Raw genomic sequence first — 24,988 nt, 5'->3', positions numbered from 1 at the left:
ACCTGCGAAGCACCAGCACCAGCTCTATTCTCCGATACTAAAATGAGCATAACTTTCTCATACGATATCCAAATTCGACGATTCTTTTTGCTATGGCTCCGTAATTATGGTACGGATCTAATTCTTCAATCAAAATAGAAATTGGAGTTTATTTACTTAATGTGATACCATTTATGCTTGAAGAAACGAAGTCGAAGCATAAAAAACGAGCACAACACAACCTAAACCTATTCGGAATTCACCCGAGCCCCTCGGGACCACGTCTGAACATACCAATAAGTCCCAAAATATAACGCGGACTTGCTCAAGATCTAAAATCATGTCAAACAATATCAAAACTACGAATCGCACCTCAAATCGAACTTAATGAACTTATGAACTTTCAACTTCTACAACTCGCGCCGAAACATATCAAATTAATTCGGAACAACTTCAAATTTTGCACACAAGTCCCAAATGACATCATAGACCTACTCCAACTTCCTGAATCGAGATCCGACCCCGATATCAAAAAGTCTTCTCCCGGTTAAACTTTCCATAAACCTTCAAATTTTTAACTTTCGCCAAATGACCCCGAAATGACATACGGACCTTCAAATCCACATCCGGACGCGCTCCTAAGACCAGAATCACCATACGGAGCTATTTCCGGGCTCGAAATCCTAAACGAAAATTGATAACATTAAAATACACTGCAACCCAAATTTATAAAAATTCTTCCAAAATGCCAACTTCCCACAATAAGCGTCGTAACGCTCCCGGATCATCCAAAACCCGATCCGGATATACGCCCAAGTCCACAATCATCATACGAACCTATTGGAACCTTCAAATACCGATTCCGAGGTCGTTTACTCAAAAGTCCAACCTTAGTCAATTCTTCCAAATTAAAGCTTCCGAAATGAGGATTTTCTTTCTGAATCAACTCCGAACTTTTCGAAATTAAATTCCGACCGCAAATGTAAGTCACAATTCCTGAAGAGAAGCTTCTCAAGGACTCAAACCACTGAATAAAGCACTAGGGATCAAAATGACCGGTCGGATCGTTACACAAGTCATAGCCTAAAAACAATAATAAATGCTAGCAACTGAAAAACCTGAAATCATACGCTCAACGAAAACGAAAAGGAAATCGCTCCAAATCGATTTTGTATCCTAAATTCACGCCTTCAGTATAGAATCTTCAACCCTCAAATAGTATAAAAGTCTCCCAATTATTCACATTGTCAAAACAAATATAGGGTTTCTTAAGAGTAAACCAGAGCAGAGCTCCAAAAAATTCACGCTGAAATTCAAAAATTTTGCACAATTGCGGTCTACAATCAGCTTAAATGGAGTTGAGATTTCGTTTTTAAATTGTGAAATTAATACAAAATTGACAAAATCAACTAATGTCTATGGAGATTGTGAATGTTGGAACTAATGTTCCAATTTTGATTATGATTTTACTTTAACACAGTGGTGAGTGGGTAAGTGAGAGTAAATTTATTAATTTCCTTCTTAATGGCGTGCTGATCAATTCGGACTGTAGCTATGAGTATTTTGTTAATGAGATATATAAGCAATTGGGTAGAGATTCAATTACAAGTGTGATGGAGATAAAATATACAGTGAAGGATGGCTATATAGCAATTCCAATATACAATGATATGAGTGTGCACTTGTATATGGAGATAAAAAAAGAAAACCTGGATATCACTGAATATTCATTATGCATAACATTGAAAATTGTGTATTCAAGTGCTGAATGCTTATATTCAAGTTCATACTTGGGTGGTAACTTACTCGCAACAACTTCAGCCGGTTTACAATGTTAGAACGTAGAAGAAGTACACAGAACTAATATTATTGAGATGATGGATAATCATGGAAAATAAGATAAAATTGAGATAATGAGGGAAATTGTATAATAGATAATCCACAACATGAAGAAATTGCAGAAGGTCAGTTGTATTAGGACAAAGATACACCCATTAGTGTAATAAAACACTATGCAATACGAGAAAAATGTCAATTTATAGTGGATAGATCATCTACAACAAGATATAATTTCTACGTATGAGATTGCACTTCTCTGTAATTTTATGTATACTGCTTGTATAAAAAATATATAATTATTGTATAATGAGATTGCATATGTATATTTCTTGTTTATTTGAGACACAAGTGTAAACATCTGAAGAAGTGCATAATCATAATACTATATTTTAAATAGGTATTGTCTTACATGCGTGGATAAAAGTTGCAAATGGAGTCTTAGATCTTCAAGTCTACACAAATCAAATGTCTTCAAGGTTAGACGGTTCAATGATGTTCACACTTGCCCAGAGACAAGTAGACTGTTTTCATAATGTCATGCTACTTTGTCAGCCATTGCAAAAATGATTTGCAACAAATATGCCAATCCAAAAATAATATACACTCCGGCAGACATCATGAGTGACATGAAACAACAGTATGGGATTAGTATGAGTTAAGTAAAAACTTATAGAACAAAAGAAAAAGCACTTGAACTGCTAAGAGGGATACCACACGAATCTTATAGTAAACTGTCGGGTCACTTATATATGATAAATATGACAAATCCTGGTTCTGTCATATGTTACATATATCAGAGGACGGGCACTTCATGTATATTTTTGTCGCACAATGCATCAATCGTAGGATGGAAATATTGCTACCCTATTGTAGTGGTTGACGGAACATTCCTTAAATCATCACATAGGGGGAACAATGTTAACAGCTAGCACACAAGATGCGACAGGTGAATATGTCGCAGTCTTATATAATAATTATATATGTTATAGATAGTTATTATCCGTGTATAACAAAAATAACATGTGAATGCTTTTTTATTTGTTTAACCAGGTAAAACTTTTTCACTAGCATATGCTGTTGTCGATTCTGAAAATGATGCTTCCTGGGAATGATTTTTTGAAATATTTAGATAGGCTTTTGGGGAAAGGGAAAGGATGTGCATCGTATCCGATCATCATGCAAGCATATTGAAGGGTGCTTTAATTGTGTATCCAGAGGTATCTCATTGTGTATGCATCTTCCATCTTTGGAATAACATAAAGAAGCAGTTCAAGAAGAACCATGACCGGCCGAGGGAAGTATTTTTTGCAATGGCCAGAGCATACAAAATTGAAGATTTTAATCGCCTCATGAAAGATATGGACAACATTGATAAGAGGGTAAGGGGTTACCTGTTCCAAGTTGGTTATGAAAAGTGGTCCATAGCACATTCCACTGTTAATAGATCAATGGTGATGACTTCAAATATTGCCGAGTCACTCAATGCAAGAAACAAAGAGGCAAGAGAGCTACCAATCATGGGTTTGCTAGATTACATGATGAATTTGATTATGGAATAGAATAATACAAATAGAATGACTACAATGAGTACATTTACTGGCCTAGGAAAAAGATATAACGAAGTACTGAAGGAAAATAGCAGTTTATCGCATAAGATGACGACAAATATTCTTTTATCATGTCTTACTTCATACGCCTGAATAACATACTTTGACAAAAATGCATTAATACTTGTCATATCCTTGTTTTACTAATGATATCTATTTAAATTTAGGTGAGGCCTTCAACCGATTATGTATATGTAGTAATGGATGCTGAACAAAGGCGGAACATAGTCTGCATGCAAAAAAGGGAATGCTCGTGCAAACGATTTTCAAGTGGATGAGATTCCTTGTCCACATGCTATGGTAGTATTGGACTACACACACATAGAAGCGTCAAAATATTGTTCTGCCTATTACACTAAGGAATACTTCAAGAAGACATATGAAGTGTCAGTTAATCCACTTCCAGATGAAACTACATGGGACCTTCCAACAGAGGTGTTAGATTATGTGGTCATACTACCGATAGTGAAGGGAAAATCAGGAAGACCGACGAAGTCGCGACGCAAGGGACTTTATGAATATCTGTATACTCAAACAGTTACCTGTGGACTGTGTGGAAAACAATGACACAACAGAAGAACATGCAGGAATGCTCGAGACAACTAGTAGATGTTGCTACAATGCTTTAGTATTTTGTAACTGTTTTCCTTGTGATTGTTACAATTAGAATATTGAAAAAATAATGAGATTTGCAATCAGATTCTCTGATGTATGAATAAAGATACTACTTTTTATCGTAATAAAAGTATTGGTTGAAGTTTTATTCCAAATATTATTATGGATGTCACTATACAGAAAAATATATAAAATAGATGTCAATATACAAAATATATACAAAAAAGGCTGTCACTATACCAAAAATATACAAAATAGACTGTCACTATACAATTTATATACAATAGAATGTCACTATACAAAAAATATACAAAATAGATGTCAATATACAAAATATATACAAAAAAGGCTGTCACTGTATAAAAAATATACAAAATAGACTGTCACTATACAATTTATATACAATAGACTGTCACTATACAAAAGATATACAAATTATACTATCCCTATATAAAATATATACAAAATAGATGTCACTATATAAAATATATACAAAAAGATTGTCACTATATAAGAAATATACAAAATAGAATCTGTATATTTATACAAAAAAAAATAGACCGTCACTATTGTATATACAATTTCCATACAATAGACGTGGCTATATAAAATTTATACAAAATAGATGTCATTATACAAAATATATACAAAAACGACTGTTACTATACAAAATTTATATAAAATATACTGTCGCTATACAATTTATATACAATTTAGCTGCCCCCAAAACTTCATTCACAAAACTTCCTATAACAACTTAGCAACACCAGCTAAATTTGCAAAACCTGTCGAAACAGATTAAAACTGTATAAATTAAAAAACTAAAACTATAGAAAAGTCAAAACTACACAAAATCTAAAACTTTCAAAATTTCACTATTAAGTGAAAACAAACAAGTCGCAATTAAAAGTACAAATTCAACATTAGCATTTCAAACATATTGTTCAAAAACATCCCAAACAAAAAATATAAAACGTGATATAAGTATGCAATTATATCCAATCATAAGACAATATCAGTACCAAATCACTTCATCTTAAAACTACATGTGAATTTTCCGCTAAACTATCCCAAACTTCTTCATCTTGCCCTTCAACTTGCCCTTTTTCTTGATTTCCTTCAAAGTCTAGTCATCACCAACGGCATGCAACTTGCCCTTTTTTCTTGATATCCTTCAAAGTCTCGTCATCACCAACGACATGCGTCTTGGCCCTTTTCTTGTTATCCTTCAAAGCCTTGTCATCACCAACGTCATGCGACTTGCCATTTTTCTTGTTATCCTTTTTGTCAGATCCTTCAATCTACCAGTAGACTCGTCATCACTAACTGCATGTGCTCTTTGTTTCTTCACTCCATAATCCCGTAGCAATATACCATATCGGTTCTGTATCCCATCAATATCAATAGCTTTAGAAATACTGTTGCCTTGAATGATGTACTCAGTAAATGCAGCAACATAAACACCACAGTCACTACATACAAGGTCGCACATAAACGTTGAATAAGTTAGTATAATATCCAAATAGGAATTCATGTACAAAAATGAATAAGAATCAGAAATATTCAATAATAATTTACGTGTTATCTTGCGTTGGCAACCTATCAACGACATGAATCTCAAAAGGATCAATGTCGCGAGTTCCCATATGATTCTCCTTTGTATCCCAAAAACCAATACGATGAAGAAAATATGGGAGCAACACTGAGTATAGCTTAATTGATCTCCGAACTGCACTATTCTGCCGCGCGCCACTCATGGAATCGTATACATAAATGCGCAGATCTTTGAATGACAGTCTCGCCAATATCCAGTGCCACTTATCAGACAGATTTATAGGGAAAATGACTTCATCAACAGTACACCAAGGAACATTATATCTTAAAAAATACCCAAGTATATACTCAGCAATTGGATCTGTTTCAGTAATCAAATTCATGTCTTTGTTTTTCTCCAAAAACTCCTTGTACAAATTCGAAATCAAGCAGTTAAACCAACAGTCGGTAGTTGTGAATCTTACTAGAATATCAACACCGTACTTCCCTTTCTTTCTCAAATAGTAAAAAATAACATAAATATACTGAAATATGAAAAATAAACATACATAGTTAGAAAATTACATTATGGGAAAACTAAAATATATATTTTATGTATAAACCGATTATATATTTTACATAAGATACTGTAAATATACATAAAGGATACTCTTCCAAGTTGATACTATATTTTCTATTGCCATTATTGTTCTAGTCCTTTCTTCTGCCTACTATCCAAGGGTTACCGAGTCCCATTTCTTATTTTATTACAAATAGAATCTAGATGTAATTACAACATGGATAAAAGAAAGGAAATGGCATTTATGCTAACAAATTAACATCAATATGCTGAAAATATAAAGAACCATTATAGTGTTGACTTACTAAATCACACAGGGGTAGGCCGGGATATGCAAATGTGAAGAATCATTTTTTTTCTACAAAATCATCAAATCCAAATTTAAAGATTTTATTTAGCTTATTGCTAATCTCTGTATACCGTCGCTGATGAATCACGATAAAAAGATATGGTTCATAACACGAAACACGAAAAATAAACAAGGAAAAAAAACGAAAAAGAAAAAACTGAAACATAAATCTTACGGTGCATTAGTCCTTAAGCCTCTATTGATGAAAGTGTTCCACTTACACAATATTCTAAAATCAACAGGATTGTCAACATTTTCTTGAAAATGATATTTTATAGTGAAGATAGACTTATTTGGCTTATTTGTCAAGATGGGCTTCTTTGACTTAGTTGGCTTATTTTGAGCAATTTGGATGGTGCCACCAGAATCAAATGTGTTCCTAAATGGTGACTTCATGACCCCTGCTGGTTTCCTTTCTCTAGGGATCATTTCAGGTGTGTCATGATCAACAACAACTATACGATCTTCCTGCATAGTAGCAACATTTTTCTCCACTCTAAAACAATCACCATGTACAATATTTTGATCGAAATACTTTAGGAAGATTGCATTTATTTGAGCCTCAGCATAACTAGTCCAATCATTGTCCTCGCCAACTTCCTCACAACTATTTTTACCAACAACTTGTACAGAATCCTCAACCAAACCCCCCATATTAGCAGTATTTTTCTTAACTTCTACAATATTAACTACACTATCACTATCTACATCATTTTTGTCACAAAACTTCTGGGTGATTGCAGTGATTTCAGGCTCGGCATCCTCAATCGAGGCTTCATCATCACCAACTCCTTCACTACTTTTACCAGCTTCTATAGAATCCTTCACCACACCCTCCATAACATCAACAGTTTGCTCTAGACTTATCTTAGTGCCAACAATTTTCTTTACAACTTTCTCATTGCCAATATTTTTCTCCATAACTTCCTCACTACCAAAATTATACTCTGCAACTTCCTTATCGCCAAAATAATCATTATGAATATCACCAATATCATAATGGACATGACTATCATGATAGACATAACTGTCATGATGGTCGCCATATTTTCTATCACCCTGTTCAGGAAAAATATACAAAAAGTTATAAAAATAACAAATAAGCATAGTCATGAGAATACCTTTGAAGCACCGCGTTTACCTAGAGCTTTAAAAACCTTTTCAAATGAGGAAATTATTAACTACTCCAAAGACGAAACCTTGTCGTTTACCTATAAAAGAAAAAGTGAAACCGAATATCAATTAAGTTGTCAGAACTGCTCAAAGCCAAAATAGAACTGTACCTTGTTGATTTCACTTCTCAGAAGTTTCAGCTCATTCTCGCTTGAACTCAAGTTACTGGGTTGTAGATCCGGATTCTCATTGTTTATAGGTTGTGATTCCAGCTTATTTTTGGGGTGCTTCTTAGCATTATTTTAGGTCTAGTGTTGAAATCATCAACATCATCTCTTGGATTAACTTCAACCACGACTCCAGATTCGATATACATCTCATTTTTATCTTCATGCACGGGACAAAATCATGCAATTCAAGCCTTGTTTGTTCAACATTTGTTGGGGCAATGTTGCCAAACTGTAACGACCCGGCCGGTCGTTTTGAGTATCACAGCCCCGTTCCCCCAATTTACTATTCAATATGTCTTTGCAGTTGTTATGTGACTTGTCGGGGTGATTGGTTCGGGTCCGGTGAGGTTTTGGAATAAATTAGAACACTTAGTTCCAAGGTTTAAAGCTTAAGTTGAAATAGTTGACCGGAGGTTGACTTATGTGTAAACGACCCCGAAATAGAATTTTGACGATTCCAATAGCCCTGTATAGTGATTTTGGACTTATAAGTGTGTCCAAAAAATTATTTGAAAGTCTGTAGTTAAATTAGGCTTGAAATGCTAAAACAGAAATCTAAACTTAGAAGTTTGACTGGGGAGATGACTTTTTGATATCGGGGTCGAAATATGATTCTGGAAATTGGAATAGGCCTGTTATATCATTTATGACTTGTGTGCAGAATTTGAGGTCAATCGGACTTGATTTGATATGTTTCGACATCGAATGTAGAAGTTGAAAGTTCTTAGTTTCATTAAGCTTGAATTGGGATATGATTCATGTTTTTAGAGTAGTTTGATGTGATTTGAGGCTTCGACTAAGTTCATATGATGTTTTAGAACTTGTTGGTATGTTTGGTTGAGGTCCCGGGGGCCTCGGATGAGTTTCGGATGTTTAACAGATCGAAATTTGGACTTAAACAGCTGCTGGAAATTTTGGCCTTATGGTGCAATCGCACCTGCGGAATTTAGCTCGCAGAAGAGAGCCTTGCATCGTAGAAGCGTAAGGTCCGAAGAAGCGGACGATGCCTCGCAGAAGCGCGACCGCAGAAGCGGCACACGCATCGCAGAAGTGGAAAAGGGGAAGGGTCAGCCTCATCGCAGAAGCGGATGCCTCGCAGAAGAGGACTCTTGTCCGCAGAAGCGACCACAATCTCCGCAAAAGCCAAACCGCAGATGCGGTTAAGTGTCCACAGGTGCGAAAGCACTGGACAAATTACAAAACAGAGGGTTCCGACAATTTTTGTCATTTTAGACATTTCCAACATGGGTTGAGGCGATATTTGAGCAAGAATTCACGGGAAAACTTGAGTTAAGTCACTTGTGATCATTGTTAGTCAATAATATTGAATTACCATCGATTATTCCGAACTAGATTATGTGGTTTTGAGGTGAAATTCGAGGATTTGGGCCTAGGGATTTGAAAATAAGATTTGGGGATTTGAAGGTCGAGTTGATGTCGGAATTTGGTAAAATTTGTATGGTTGGACTCGTGGTGAATGTGTATTCATATTTTATAACTTTTGTCGGATTCTGAGACGTGGGCCCCACTGTCGATTTTTGAATTGAATTTCGGATTTTGATTGGAAAATTTAGTATTTTCATATAGAATTAGTTTCTATAATTCGTATTGAGTATATTGAATTAATTGTGACTAGATACGAGGATTTCGGAGGCCAATTCGCGAGGCAAAGGCATAGCGGAGTAAAGAATTTCATGGTTCGAGGTAAGTATCTTGCCTAATCTTGAGTGGGGGAAAAACCCCTTAGGCATTGAGTCTTATGTGAAAATTGTGTAATTGAAAACCATGTGCGCGAGGTGACGAGTACGTACTTGGTTATATTGGTTGAAATTCGTAGACGTCCTTATGTATTAAATTGGAAATTTGTTGGCACATATTAAATCTTTTATGTGTCATGCCTCATTCCTTGTTTGCCGAGCTTGTTTTTATATGATAATTTGGCGTGATTGTCACTTGGATTTGTATGTGAATTCTGTGTGTTTGCTGATTTGATATTTCTTGGAAATAATCACCTTATGAATTTTTCACCGATAAATAATTAATTAAATAAGTTTAAATTGAGGCATAATATTATTATCTAATAATTTAGATTTAAGAAGGCATTGTTCCTTGATGAATTACTTTCCAGTTCATATTGTTGAAATTGGTATTGAGTTGTAATGGCCGTAAATCATATTGAGGCAAAGTGTTAAATTGTGAAATATTATTATATTGAGTTGTTCACTCCCGTATATTTTGTTAAGATTATGTGCACATTATGGTCGAGCCATGGGCTCCTTATTGTGAAAATTAATGTATTTTTGATTTTTGTGGCAAGTTGTAATATTTGAGCACTCGAGGTGCAATTTTGAAATGTTGTGATATTGGCACGTGATATTGTTGGAAGGTTTGTTCGGGTGTTTGCACGAGGTTTCTGCCATGCTATTGTTACTATTGATATATGCACATGCGGCGTGATATATATATATATATATATATATATATATATATATATATGTGTGTGTGTGTGTGTGTGTGTGTGTGTGTGAGAGGGGGGATTGCGCATGTGGCGAGACAAGGTGGGAATATCGTTATGCGCGTGCGGCGAGACAAGGCGGGCATTTACTTTATTATTGCGCACGTGGTGAGACAAGGTGGGCTATGTTGGGGATTGATTTGTGATGACTCGTGATGGCCTGTGGGCATTGTTGTTTATTGAAATTTATTTATGATTTGGGACTACGAGGCGGTACCTCGGGAGTGCCCCTTTGTTGATATTTCTCTATGGCTGCACTTGCCTTTGATTATTTTATTTTTTCGTAATATGTAAATTTTTGTGTTCTCCATGATGTATTATTTGACTTAATATTAAGTGTTTTGTATTTCTTGTAGTATTGTGTTGTCTTTGGATTTTTCGTATGATACTCTGAGGATTTGTATTTCTGGTTTGTACTTGTTCTTGATGATTGAATTGTTTTAAATAAAAAAAATTACTTTTATGTTTAAATTTAATAAGTTGTACATCCAAATCAATAGCTTATCTTATGCTTTATTTAATTTGAAATGTCATTTTCTTCACTCAAACTATTTCTAAAACAAACTCATTTCTTTGTTGAATTTTTACTTGATTTAAAATTTGTAACCTTACTTTATTGAAAATAAATTGATTATGCGAATTTTATGTATTGACATATTTAGCACGAGATATGGGCACAAGGTGCCGTGAGAATATGAAAGGAGGCTGAGACCCGTATTTTATGATTATGATATAAGATATTTATTTAAAAAAGTTTTATATTCGAAGGATACTTATTTGAAGGAATATATTTGGAGGGTATTTATTCGAAGGAATTATATGTGAAAGATTTATATTTGAAAGACTTGTTTAATTGGTTGTACTTGTGTTTTTTATCCGTCTAAGTAATAATTATGGTGTTCTTGCTGCCTTGCTGTTTACATCACTAGTTGATTATGGTTGTTATCGCTGCTATTTGTTTTCTATTATTTTCGTATACTATATTGCACAGGTTATTAGACTAATGAGTGTCTTAACTGTACCTCGTCACTACTCCACCAAGGTTAGTCTTGATATTTATTGGGTACCGACTGTGGTGTACCCATACTACACTTCTGCACATTTTTGTGCAGAGCCAGGTAATTTGGAGTCAGTTGATCGCTAGCTAGCTGTACGGATCTTGTTGTGGAGATTCAAGGTAAACCTGTTGCTGCGTTCACAGGTTTCGGCTTGCACTGTTTTATCTCTACTTCAAACAGTTATATTTGTAGGCTTCTAGTAACTCAGTAGAGCTCATGACTTGTACTACTGGATTTTGGGATTTATTTTAAGTATTGTATAGAGATTTATACTTTGTATTTGTCATTCGTTATTTAATATTGTTATGATTTCGGTAAATATTAGACTTACCTAGTCCCTAAGATTAGGTGCCATCACGACATCCTACGGAGGGAGATTTGGGTCGTGACACAAACACCAATTACAAATAAAACAAAACTTAGCAATCATGAAATTTTAAAGTAAAAAAGACAACCAATATATTACTTGTAGAAACTACACATCATACACTTAATTGATATTATGTATTATGTATATTAAAGGTATAAAATATGTATTAGAAATGTATAATTTATGTTCGCCTGAAGGCAAAGGACGAATACATGAAGCGGCTATACCGAAGAGAGACAATTGAGGAAGTCCATGCCCGAGGTTTTGACTTGTCGACTGAGATCGAAGAAGCCAAGAAATCCGAGGCCGAGGCTAAGAGGCTTTACGAGCAGGAAGGTGCCGAAGGCTCTGAGGGTTCTAAGGGCTTGGAGGGATTCGAAGGCTCCGATGGCTCTGGTGACGAGTCGAGCCCTGGTGAAGACTATGCGTATATGCCTTAGTACTTTTTTAGTTTTTGTCTTATGTACATTTTTCGTTTATTTTGCGGCCGTGTTTATTGGTCCTTTGTAAGTATATTCCAGTATATATATATATATATATATATATATATATATATATATTTCCCTGTCTAGCAATTTCGAGTCTTTACTTTTTCAGCATCTTTTTATAATTTCTATTCTTGCAATGTTTCTAATGCCTTAGCATAGAATCAAATGTAGTTATAGGACGTTCGTTTTTCAGAGTCCGAACGGAGCCTAACTTCGATATAACTTTGTTTGCTCGAGGCTTTGAAGATTTGGTGTGACCGGAAGTTATTTTAAGATGCGTAAGTGATTTTAGACGATGATTTTGCCGAGGATAACCTTTTAGCAAGTTTCGAATTTTTATAAAGGCCTTACTTTCTGATTACAAGCTTCGGATGTCTCCGAGCCATTTTTAGGGCGGCCGTAGCCTTTTGTATTTAGGCACCACCTAATAGGTTAGGTGCCTCCGAGATTTAGTAACCCGAGTTGTTCGAACTTTTTTCGGACGACAGTCCCCGAGTGGGGGTAGCCCTTGGGCTCGATAGTCCTCGAATAGGGGTAGCCCGTGGGCTCTTAGGATCCAGAATTTAAGAGGAAAGAAAATGTGTAATAGTAAGGCGGAACTTTCTTTCATTTTTGGGTGTAAAGTACATGATCGAAAACGCGTAAAAGCTTGTGTCATGGCTAAAGTGGACTATGTGGGCACGGTTCACACGACCGTTTGGCCCTTACAATGAATCCTAACCACCGAGCCTTAGCTTTTACCATACAAGGTTTTTATTTTTCCTTGCTAAATTTTCCCTTGCTGAAAATCGTAATCCGAGAGTAATGGCCCATAGTATTCGAGGTCGAGCTTGAGAGGGCTCGGATACTATTGATGCGAAATGAACGCCTATTGACTCCGGTTTGAGACCTTCCTTCTAATATAAGTAAGCATGTTTTACTATTGCCTCATTAAAAACCTTACCGAAAAATCCATTTTGGGACAAAACTAGTTTAAGGGAAAAGAGTGCAACACGTGCTTTCATACATAATAGCCACATCCATCCTTGTCAGTTGCCTGAAAGTGTTAGTCTAATTCATAACATGATTAAAGAGTATTTAAGATCATACCTTAGTAGTAGTACCGCTTTAAGTGCGTCACATTCTAGTTATTCGGTAGTTGCACACCGTTTCCCGCTTCGTGTTTGTATGAGCCTTTACCGGTAATTCTGATGACTCGATACGGTCCTTTCCAATTCGGCCCCAGCTTTCCCTCGTTCAGGTTCCGGGTGTGTAATGTTACTCTCGTCAACACCAAGTCCCCGATATTGAAATGTCGGAGGTTGGCTCTTCGGTTGTAGTATCTCTCTATCCGTTGTTTCTGGACGGCCAACCGGACTAAAGCTTCCTCACGTCTTTCATCCAATAGTTCCAAGTTCGTAATCATGGCCTTGCCATTTGAATCTTCGGTCGCATATTAGAACCTGAGGCTCGGTTCTCCCGGTAACTCCCTTGGCAATTCTGGAGACATCATATCTTTGAATTCCTTCAGCAAATTTGCAACACAATCCGGGACCTCAATCTGCACATCTGGCATGACTTCAACGAGTGCAGCAAGGTAAGTCTCTTCGCCCCTCTTCAAGCCTTTCTCAAATGCAATGGCAGAAATCAAAGCCGCAATCCCAGCGTTCTTTCTTTCATCCCCGTAGGGCCGAATACCTTTCACAAAGCCGGGGTTTGACTCCCCCATGAACATAAGTCTATCCAAATGAGGAATTGGAGCGACTTTGTTCTTCTTTAGAAAATCAATTCCCAACAGAACATTGAAGTCATCCAATGGCACAACAGTCATGTTAAATTTTCTGGACCAATGGCCCAAAATCATCGGGGTATTGCAATAAAATATTGTAAACTAAACAAAAATATTTTTTTACCTGCTCCCGACTTAAAAGAAAAAATTCTTTTCTCAACCTCTTGAAGGTCACCTTCTTCTTTACAGTCCAGTTTAGTATGCGTGGCACAAGATCTCCAATCCGGTAAGTGAGTTTTTTGCGAGTATAGGGGCAGCATTCATAAAACCAACACTGGAATGCCAAAGGCAAACCACCATATCGGTACATCTCTCTCCTACTACGAACCTTATCTTTCATTAACTCCAACGTAGCATTGAAAAACCACTTTCCCCCAAGGGAAAGTCTCAAAATCACCAGATTCAACCAATAGAAAATCATTCTTTGTTATAAAATCATCATTCGTAATAGAAAATGGGAAATTGTGAATGAAATAAAATATTGTAATCTTTAATGCGTCCTCATCAGATTTTCACATCTTTTTTAAGAAACAGTCAGTTAATAATTTCTTAAACACTTTTGACATGCTTGGAAAGTACAATTCCATCAACCGACTTGATTTGACATATTCATAATCCTTATTAGGATCACCATTACACTTTAAACATGTGATAATACAAAACTCTTCAAGTCCAAAGCGCAACTTGATGCTATTCATTTTAATCCATAACTCATCATATTTAGGTGACACTACTTTCCTAAGCAATAGTGAATGGATAAGTTGGTTCTGTATAAAAAATTCGAGCAAGTCCACAAAATAACCAAAACCTGTTCTTCTAAACATCTCAATCTGCTGATCATCCAAAGTATCTTTCAAATGTTTCACTATAATGCAGTTTGTATGCACACTGATACGAGTACTATAATGATCACTCAAAGGAACATAGTAATCCCAAAACTGTAGACCACAAAAATTTAAATATATATAAGCTTCATAACAACCACAAATATGCACTTTAAACATTACTTATACACTATGCGGATAGATGATACACTTTATATACAAATTGCACATTACTTATTGACTTGATACAAATTATATACAATATGAAAAAAGAATGATACATTTTATATACAAATCTGGAATATACCTGCTATATTGGATAAATGTTCTACATACTAAAATAAACTAAATGCACACAAGTCAGAGTTATATTATTAGAAAATACCTTCAAATCAGATGAGCTAGAACATTTTTGATCAACGTGAACTTTTCTCTTTTTTGATAGAATATCATCCCCATCCCTTTTAGCCTTCCTTTTAGAACCTTTATCCTTATCCTTCACAACATCCTTTCCCACCATTTTAATCTTTCTTTTTGAACTTGTTCCTTTTTCAACAACTACACGTTGAGCAGTTTGTGATCTCGTTGTTACTCTATCGCTGGGAGTCCCGCTATGTGAACGAGTCCTTCTATCAACATGGGTACTTTGCATTCCTTCAACAGATTTAGGGGTTGCATGCCCCAAATCGCACCCAAATTCTGGTAAATCTTCAAAATCGTCATCATCATTCCTACTTAAACTAGGATTATATTTCACTAATTTACCAGCTAATTTCATAGAATTTGGAGATGCCCTCAACTTTATATTTTTCTTCAAAGACTTCTTTCCTCCATTATAGACTCGACTATGAACAAACATCCGAAAACCTACTGAAATTTTGACTTACATTGAGAGTAAGAGTAAAAATGGAGAAGCTGTGTTTGAGAAGAAACCGGTGTTTCGAGAGAACCAAGTGCAATAGGAAAAAAACGTGAGTTAGAAAGTGTGGGTAGGTCAGTGTATTATGGATTATATATAGGCTATTGATATAATATGTTTGGGCCGGAGGGACATTTCGGGTCCATGGAGGAAAACAGAGGCTATTAAAATTTTGAAGGGTTATAGAGGATAATTTTCTCTTAAATATTAGGGATGTTCTTAACCTAATAGTGAAATTGGGCTACTTTACAATGCTATACGTAGAATTTTAAACAAAAACGTTTGGTCAAACAAAATCATGAATACAACATGCACGGTTAGTAAATTTGAAGTTTATGGGCTCCTACAGGAATCTCGAGTTATCTATACAATAATAACTGGGTTAACAGTCAAATATTTATAGAAATATAGTAATTTTTTTAATATAAATATAGAATTTGGGTAAAAGCTACTAAGTTGGGAATCCATAAGCTTAAGGCTAGATCCGCCCCTGACAGTAGAGATATGAAATCGGACACGTTAGGTTTGTTTTGCCCCTTGTTTTTTCTTTTTCTTTTTTAAGTTCATAACGCTATTTAAATGTTATCATTTTGGGTTAAAACATTCATTCGTTTCTCTTTTCTAGTTTCCAAACAATGCGTTAAGTCTGGTTACCTCGATAAGTTTGTGGATATACCATAAATTCAAAGTCACAACTTCTACTTAAGGCTAAGCAGTAAAGTCAATGTCCTCCCCTTCAATACCGATTGAAACAACAGACCCATATGGACTTCGGATCCTTCAGGGGAATTTACTTGTAAATCTGCCTGGCGTACTCTGAGAACTAAGAAAGGAACTACTCTTACAAGTATGACTATTTGGCATGAAAAGCTTCCTTTTAAAGTCTCCTTTTTTTTGTGTTGAGAGTCCTATTGGATAAGGTGGCAACTGACATTGCTGTTAAAATATTTGGAGTGAATATTGCCTCCATATGTAACTGTTGCTTCACTGACCATTATGAGGAATCCACTGACCATCTGCTCAGTGATAGTCATATTACCAATCTAGTATGGTCCTTCTTCTGTAACTCTTGTGGTATCAGATCGGTCCAAGGCCAGGTAAGACATAGAGGTATGAGGTGGTGGTTGACTAAGCCCAAAAATGAAGTCCATAAGACATTTCTGCAATGCCTACCTTCAATTATATGCTGGCAAATTTGGAAGAACATATGTTCTGCTAGGTTTGATAAAAAGAACATGTCCCATCGATTCATGATTCAGCAAGTGATCAAGACGATAACTATGCTTATCCATACGAGGTTCCCAGATGTGCATCTTCCTAACCTGTGGCATGATACCTACAGTAGAATTGAGAAGGTTTCCCCAGCTATTCACTGTCAGATCGTTTATTGGCAAAAACCTCCAACAGGTTGGGTTAAACTCAATGTTGATGGTTGTAGCAAAGGTAATCCAGTTTCGTCTTTTCAGAGATCACAATGGTGTGGTAATTGGTGCTTTTGTAGAATTCTATGGAGATTGAAGTTGCAATATTGCGGAAGATAAAACTATGATACAAGGAATCAGAATATGTATTACAAAGGGCCTTACAAATGTTATAGTCGAATCTGACTCGATGATTATTCTTAACTTGAGCAAAAGGCACAGGACACCTCCCTGGAGATTCAATGATATTATTGAGAAAATTCAAACCATGACCAAGGATGCTAACTTTGTCTTTTGTCACACCTTGAGAGATTCTCAAGGCAACAACTCTGCTCACAAGCTTGCTAACCTGTGAAGAATCCAAAATTGTTTCTATTTTCAATGAGGTTGTATCATTACCCTTGAATGTTAGAGCTTCACTGAAGTTAGAAGTTGACGAGATCCCTAACTTCAGATTCAGACAAAAGAAAAACAAGTTTGTTACCAATGGCAGCACCTAGAAATAAGCTTCTTCCTCTCACCTTTTTGTACATAGCATCCATGTGTGTTGCTACAAACTACCCTAGTATGCACAACCTTCTTCTTACCCAAGATAAATACTTTTGTTCACTCGTGTATCATAAGTTGAGTGCAGTCACCTATCACACTGTTTTGGAAGCCAACGCCTATGTCCTCCTCCATGTAATTATGGTTTTTGATATATATATATACAGGCTGGAGTCATGCCTTAACTCCTCCATCATAATGATGGAACTATAAATTTTTTAAAAAAATGTCATAATTATAGTTGCAATATTGTGGAAGCTAAAGCTATGATGCAAGGAATCAGAATGTGTATTACAAAGGACCTTACAAATGTTATAGTCGAATCTGACTCGATGATTATTCTTAACTTGATCAAAAGACACAGGACACCTCCCTGGAGATTCAATGATATTATTGGGAAAATTCAAACCATGACCAAGGATGCTAACTTTGTCTTTTGTCACACCTTGAGAGAAGGTAACAACTCTGCTCACAAGCTTGCTAACCTGGGTGAAGAATCCAAAATTGTTTCTATCTTCACTAAGGTTGTATCATTACCCGATGAAGCTAGAAGTTGACGGGATCCCTAACTTCAGATTCAGACAAAAGAAAAACAAGTTTGTTATCAATGGCAGCACCTAGCAATAAGCTTCTTCCTCTCACCTTTTTGTACGTAACATCCATGTGTGTTTCTACAAACTACCCTAGGATGCACAACCTTTTTCTTACCCAAGCTAAATACTTTTGTTCTTGGAATTACAGTATTGATTTTCCGGCAAAGTTCGTTCTTTCTTCTGGAGATTTATCGATTTTCCGATGAGCTTTCTGATGAGGCGTTCAGAAGATTTTCAGAGAGTATATACGGAACATTTGGGTTGAGTGGTTAAACAAATCGAAACCAAATACAGATCCAAAAAAATTCGGCTGATTCTCGGTCCGCCAGTTTCAAATGACGACACCGTTCCTCCAGCTCGTCGCAATCCATCACGGCCAGATTTTCGTTAACTTCAAGGACTGCAATCCAGTTTTTATTGTTTCTCTCTTGTCTTGATATTTTAATAGTTTGTATTTTAGCGTAATTGTAGCTCATTGCCTGCCTATTTTGTTCTTGAATCTTTAGTTAGTATTGGCCCTAGCATTGCTAAATTAATTGCATTAGTGATAGCTTTGCATTATAGTTTTGCACATTTTCTTTGTGATCTTTAGTTGTAGATTATAGCCCCCGTTAGCTCTTGTACTGTATTTCTTCACCAGTTTTTCTGACATTTAATTGTAGATTATAGTTTCCGTTAGTTATTTTATTTTATTTCTTCACCTGTTTTGCGACCTTTAGTGGTAGATTATATTTCGATAATTCATTTTATTTTTGTCGCTTGTTTTCGGGATAGTGCTTGCATAGTGACTCATAGATTATAGTGGTTTTGGTGAACGATGGCAGGGTAAGGTCTTGTCCTCGGGGGTATCAGAACGGGGGATGAGGTGTGGGGGTAAGGGGGGTAAGAGGGCTAAGGGTGCTACTAGGCTGAGAGTGGGGTCTTGGAATATAGGAACTTTGACTAGAAAATCTGTAGAGTTAGCGAAGATTCTCGAGAAAAGGAAAATTAATATAGCTTGTGTACAGGAGACTAGGTGGGTAGGAGATAAGGCGCGAGATGTGGGCAATTTCAAACTTTGGTATTCTGGAAGAGTGGGGGCATGAACGTGGTAGGTATCTTGGTTGATAAGGACCTCCGTGAACTAGTGGTGGAGGTTAGGAGGGTGAATGACATGATGATGACTATTAAGCTAGTTGTTGGAGGTTTTACTTTGAACATAATCAGAGCGTACGCACCCCAAGCAAGCTTGGATGAGGAAGTCAAGAGGTGTTTCTGGGAGGATTTGGATGAGACGGTGCGTGGTATCCCACATACTGAGAAGCTTTTCATAGAAGGAGATTTCAACGGTCACATTGGAGCGTCGTCTGGGGGTTATGATGATGTTCATGGTGGCTTTGGTTTTGGAGATAGAAACGGAGGAGGAACGTCTTTGCTGGACTTTGCTAGAGCATTTGATTTGGTGATAGCAAACTCGAGTTTCCCGAAGAAGAGGGAGCACTTGGTCATCTTCCGGGAGTTCAACGGCCGAGACTCGGATTGATTATTTACTCTGCAGGAAGTCCTATAGAGGTCTTTGCACGGATTGCAAGGTCACCCCGAGTGAGAACCTCTCGACCCTCCATAGGCTCCTGGTCATGGACCTTGAGATCACGAGGAAGATGAGGAAGAGGGCAATGCATAGCCAACATAGTATCAAGTGGGGAGCCTTGACGGAAGCTAAAGCGCAAGAGTTGGGGGTCAAACAGGTGACTATGGGGGCTTGGAGGAGTAGTGGGGACGCAAGCGCTATGTGGACCACGACTGCGCAGTGCATTTGGGAAGCTGCGAGAAAGGTATTAGGGGTCTCAAGGGGTTACTCTGGTGGTCACAAGGGAGACTGGTGGTGGAACAGAGAGGTGCAAGGAAAAATGAAAACTAAGAAAGCAGCATATCTGAAACTAGTGGAAAGTGTAGATGATGAGGAGAAGAGAGCGAATAGGGAGCATTATAAGTTGGCTAAGAAAAAGGCAAAGCTAGCAGTTACGGCGGCCAAGACTGCAACTTTTAGTCGTTTGTATGAGGAACTCGAGGGTCGAGGTGGGGATAAGAGGTTGTTCAGGTTAGCCAAGGCGCGAGAAAGGAAGACGCGTGACTTGGACCAAGTAAAGTGCATCAAGGACGAATAAGGTAGAGTTTTGTTGGATGAGGGGCTAATCCTTCGGAGATGGCAAGTTGAGGGGGCTATGTGTAAGATGAGCATAGGCAAAGCGACCGGGCCGGATGAAATCCCAGTGGAGTTTTGGAAGAGTGCGGGCAAGGCATGCTTGGAGTGGCTCACTAGGTTATTTAATGTCATTTTTAGAACGAAGAAGATGCCCGAAGAGTGGAGGTGGAGCACGATGGTTCCTGTATACAAGAACAAGGGTGATATCTAAAATTCCAATAACTATCGGGGTATCAAGCTGCTTAGCCATACTATGAAAGTCTGGGAGAGAGTGGTAGAGCTAAGGGTGAGAAGGATTGTGTCTATTTCCAAGAACCGGTATGGGTTTATGCCGGGGCGTTCGACTACAGAAGCCATCCACCTTGTTAGGAGATTGATGGAGCAGTATAGGGAGAGAAAGAAGGACTTGCATATAGTGTTCATCGACTTAGAAAAGGCGTACGATAAAGTTCTGAGGGAGGTTTTGTGGCGATGTTTGGAGGCTAGAGGTGTACATGTTGCCTACATTAGATTGATTAAGGACATGTATGATGGAGTAAAGACCCGAGTGAGGACGGTGGGTGGGGACTCAGACTATTTTTCGGTTATGATGGGGTTGCAACAGGGGTCGGCACTAAGCCCTTTTTTCTTTGCTCTGGTGATGGACGTACTGACGCGCCACATCCAAGGGTAGGTGTTGTGATGTATGTTATTTGCAGATGATATTGTATTGATCGACGAGACGCGAGACGATGTGAATGCGCAGTTAGAGGTATGAAGGCAGACCCTGGAATCTAAAGGTTTCAAGTTGAGCAGGTCCAAGACAGAATACTTGGAGTGTAATTTCAGTGGCGAGACTCAAGGAGGAGAAGGGGAGGTGAGGCTGGACTCGCACGTCATCCCTAGGAGAGGGAGTTTTAAGTAACTTGGGTCTATTATTCAGGGGGATGGGAGATTGATGAAGATGTCACACATCGTATTGGGGCGGGATGGATGAAATGGAGACTCGCTTCCGGTGTTTTGTGTGACAAGAAGGTGCCACCGAAACTTAAGGGTAAGTTCTACAGAGTGGTGGTCAGACCAACGATGTTGTATGGGGCAGAGTGTTGGCCAGTCAAGATCGCTCATGTCCAGAAGATGAAGGTAGCAGAGATGAGGATGTTGAGATGGATGTGCGGGCACACCGGGTTAGATAGAATTAGAAATGAGGTTATTCGAGATAAGGTGGGTGTGACCCCTATTGAGGATAAGATGCGGGAAGCGCAGCTTAGGTGGTCTGGTCATGTGAGGAGGATGAGCACAGACGCCCCGGTGAGGAGGTGTGAAAGGTTGACATTGGAGGGCCTACGAAGAGATCGAGGTAGGCCTAAGAAGAGGTGTGGAGAGGTGATTAGGCAAGACATGACGCAACTTTAGCTGACCGAGGACATGGCCCTTGATAGGAAGGTATGGAGGTCGAGAATTAGGGTAGTAGAGTAGGTAGTCTAGAGTAGTCATAAATGTAGTATTGACGCATTTATGACTAACTGTTGTTTTCTTTCATTGTTGATCACCTTACTGTCTTGTTGTTTTTATTCTGCTTTTATATGGCTTTTAGTACTGTCCCTTGTCTATATTTTTATTATTGTGGTGCTTATACTTTCCTGAGTCGAGGGTCTATTGGAAATAACCTCTTTATCCTCACAAGGTAGGGTAAGGTCTGCGTACACACTACCCTTCCCAGACCCCACGATGTGGATAATACTGGGTATGTTGTTGTTGTGTATCATAGGTTGAGTGCAGTCACCTATCACATTGTTTTCGAGGCCAAGACCTAAGTCCTCCTCCGTGTAATTATGGTTTTTGATATATATATATATATATATATATATATATATATATATATATATATATATATATATATATATATATAGAGGTTGTAGTCATGCCTTAATTCTTCCATCATAATGATGGAACTTTAAATTTTAAAAAAAATGTCACAATTTTAGTACTTATGTTTGCAATTATAAGTTTATCAATGTATATCGATAAAGTCAAAGTTTCAACTTTAGTGCTTGAAACACCATGAGAATATGCATCACGGATTCATGCTCATTTAACAATCACAAAGCCGAACAGATCGTCCGTTTCAAATCGATGAAATATTTCTTGACCCAAGAGATACTTTAACACTATAACAACGGCTAAAAGAATTCAAAGCATAGAAAACGACCATTCGAATCAACTCTTACTGACTGAACATACTCAAGCATATCAAAACAGTGAGAACAGGATTCAAACAACAAGAACGACATATCAAATATCATTTTCCAACGCAAATCGAGACTAAATGCTAATTCCAAGTTCAACTTCTACTGAAATTTGATCAAAGACCTATCACTTTAGAGATGAATTCCCTACAACTCTTATCATATTTCAACCACACCATTAGATAAAAGTAAGAGAGGAGAAGTTGGACCTGCATATGCAGAAATCATTTGATTAACGTTGTTTGGTTGCAAGTACAAGCAAGTCCGGCGTCGAAATTCGAACGTCCGACAGGAAGCAAACGAGGCTGCAACAAAACTAATTCGAAACTGGAATTGGGACCTTGAAACCTCCACGAGCAATTCTCACACGACTCAAAATGGCTCCAAACTCCAACTAAACTCCATATTTAATATCCAAAAATTGAAAGAAAAAGAACTAAATTTTTTTGTGTTTTCCGGTTACTGAAGTTAAAAGGAAAATGGAAGAAACTTGCTTTTATATATATAAATATTAAATTACTAGGAAAATCAGTGAAAAGATCGAAAATCAAAATCAAAACCCTAGATTTTTTCTATCCGTCCGAATTTTTCTCCTCCCCAAAATCTGAAAAACGACCTCTTTATATCCCTCTCTCGAAACTTCTCTTTTGCCTTAAGAAACCCGAAATTTCGAAAATTACCCCCAAAAGAATCCGAAAATCTGGAAACCAACACTCTCTGGAACTAATACGGGACAGATGGAAGGCGAGGATTGATTTACAATCAATCCACGAGCCCCATTTATCCGAAATTGATCCTCAACAATCAAAGAAAATGCGTCTCTATTTCTGGAAGATTCGATCCGTACGGAGTTCGTTATATGTGGCTACGTGGAAGAAAAAGACGAGGGGAATCACGTGGGGACCAGGGCTTACGTGGAATGCTGGATTGTTTATAATTTCCGGCGATTTAAGGTGGCTGGCGGCGGCAGAGGCGTGGTAGGGTGGGCTGCGGCTGCTTTGGTTTTTTTATTTTTTTGGATTTAGGGTTTGGAGGTTATTAGGCTTTTGGGATTAAATGCGGGCTGTTGGATGAGAAAAGGTGAACGGCTGGGATTTAAGTTCAAAGATGGGGCGGGTCGGCAGGGTTAAGTGGATATGGTAATAGACTGCCGATTTTGGGCCTCCTCTTGCCCGAATTGGGCCAAATTTGGCGTGTATTGGGCTGAAATTTCTTTTGAAATTTGTTCTAAGTTTGTTTTTTTGTCAAATCTAAAATTCTTGCTCAAGACCTTAATTCTTCCTACATAAAAGATACTATAAAAATGTAAAAATCAATTTTAATTAATTTAAATTAACTATTTTATAATATAAAACTATTTTTGGTATTTTCAAATAAAAATAGAGAAAAAATAAGTTAAAATCATAGAAAAAAATAAATATCACTATAAAATACTAATGACCCTAAAATAAAATATAAGATGAAAACATTATAAAACAAATTATTTTTGGTGTTTTTTCAAAAGTTTTAATTAAAAATAAAATGGACTCAAATTCTAGAAAATTAAAGGTAACTCAAATAGATACGTAAAAATACTAGGAATACTAAACTAACTTTAAAAATTGCGCGTGTCAAAATTTACGTGCTTACACTCTAAACAGTGTTTTACAGAAAATTTGGACTGCAAAATTAGAGAAGGTCATTTAAAATATATCGACCCATGGGTTTGACAAGTTTAGGGGGACCCTGATAATAGAAATTTTGGAAAAATAGCTCGACGCCGGTTTTTGAAGCGCGTCAGTATTTTAGTAAGTTACGGTGATTGTCAAAACTCGTGGCAAAATTTGAGGATAACCGAAATTTTCAGCCACAATGCAGAAAAAATCTGGTGATTGTCAGGATTTTGCAACAAATCTTGATGGATCACCAGAATTTTTCAGCATTATGGCTGAATTCCTGGTGCTTCAAAATTCCGATAATTGTGAGGGCTGCTTTTCAAAATTATGATCGAAGGCTATTTTTCCTCATTTTTTTTTTTAACATGATTAAAGTTTAAACGGTAATCCTAAAGAAGTCCATTTAGCCTAACCTTTTTTAGGAGAATTAACCTAAATAGCCGTCTACCAAACCTCTTAAACAAAAATAAGCAACGAATACATAATATATGTATAAACCATATAATATGTGTATAACTCTCTGTAATCCGTATTAAATCTATGTATACCGGCTAGAAAACTAAACAGTTAATC

General features: G+C 37.1%; 1 protein-coding gene across 6 annotated transcripts; it reads right to left on the bottom strand.

Annotated features, from left to right (window-relative positions):
• Positions 1–4,896: 4,896 nt before the first annotated feature.
• Positions 4,897–23,791, bottom strand: LOC104100815 (uncharacterized). 6 transcript variants are annotated; one of them, XM_070185561.1, is made up of 4 exons: positions 22,970–23,791; positions 13,366–14,982; positions 7,644–7,713; positions 5,431–7,561 (listed from the first exon to the last, which is right to left on the bottom strand). In XM_070185561.1, the coding sequence occupies exon 4, from the start codon at positions 7,421–7,423 to the stop codon at positions 6,674–6,676; it is 750 nt and encodes a 249-aa protein (XP_070041662.1). In that variant the 5' UTR covers positions 7,424–7,561; positions 7,644–7,713; positions 13,366–14,982; positions 22,970–23,791; the 3' UTR covers positions 5,431–6,673. The 6 variants fall into 6 exon arrangements, 5 of the variants coding, with proteins under 5 accessions (XP_070041662.1, XP_070041661.1, XP_070041659.1 ...); XM_070185560.1 differs by having other exon boundaries at positions 13,366–15,567; positions 22,970–23,782; XM_070185558.1 differs by lacking the exon at positions 22,970–23,791 and having other exon boundaries at positions 13,366–14,029; positions 14,169–22,364.
• Positions 23,792–24,988: the final 1,197 nt, after the last annotated feature.

The sequence above is a fragment of the Nicotiana tomentosiformis genome, chromosome 9, assembly GCF_000390325.3.
Source record: "Nicotiana tomentosiformis chromosome 9, ASM39032v3, whole genome shotgun sequence".
Lineage (NCBI taxonomy): Eukaryota > Viridiplantae > Streptophyta > Magnoliopsida > Solanales > Solanaceae > Nicotiana > Nicotiana tomentosiformis.
Note: the sequence above shows the minus strand (reverse complement) of the source record. Positions and strands in the feature narration are given on the sequence as shown.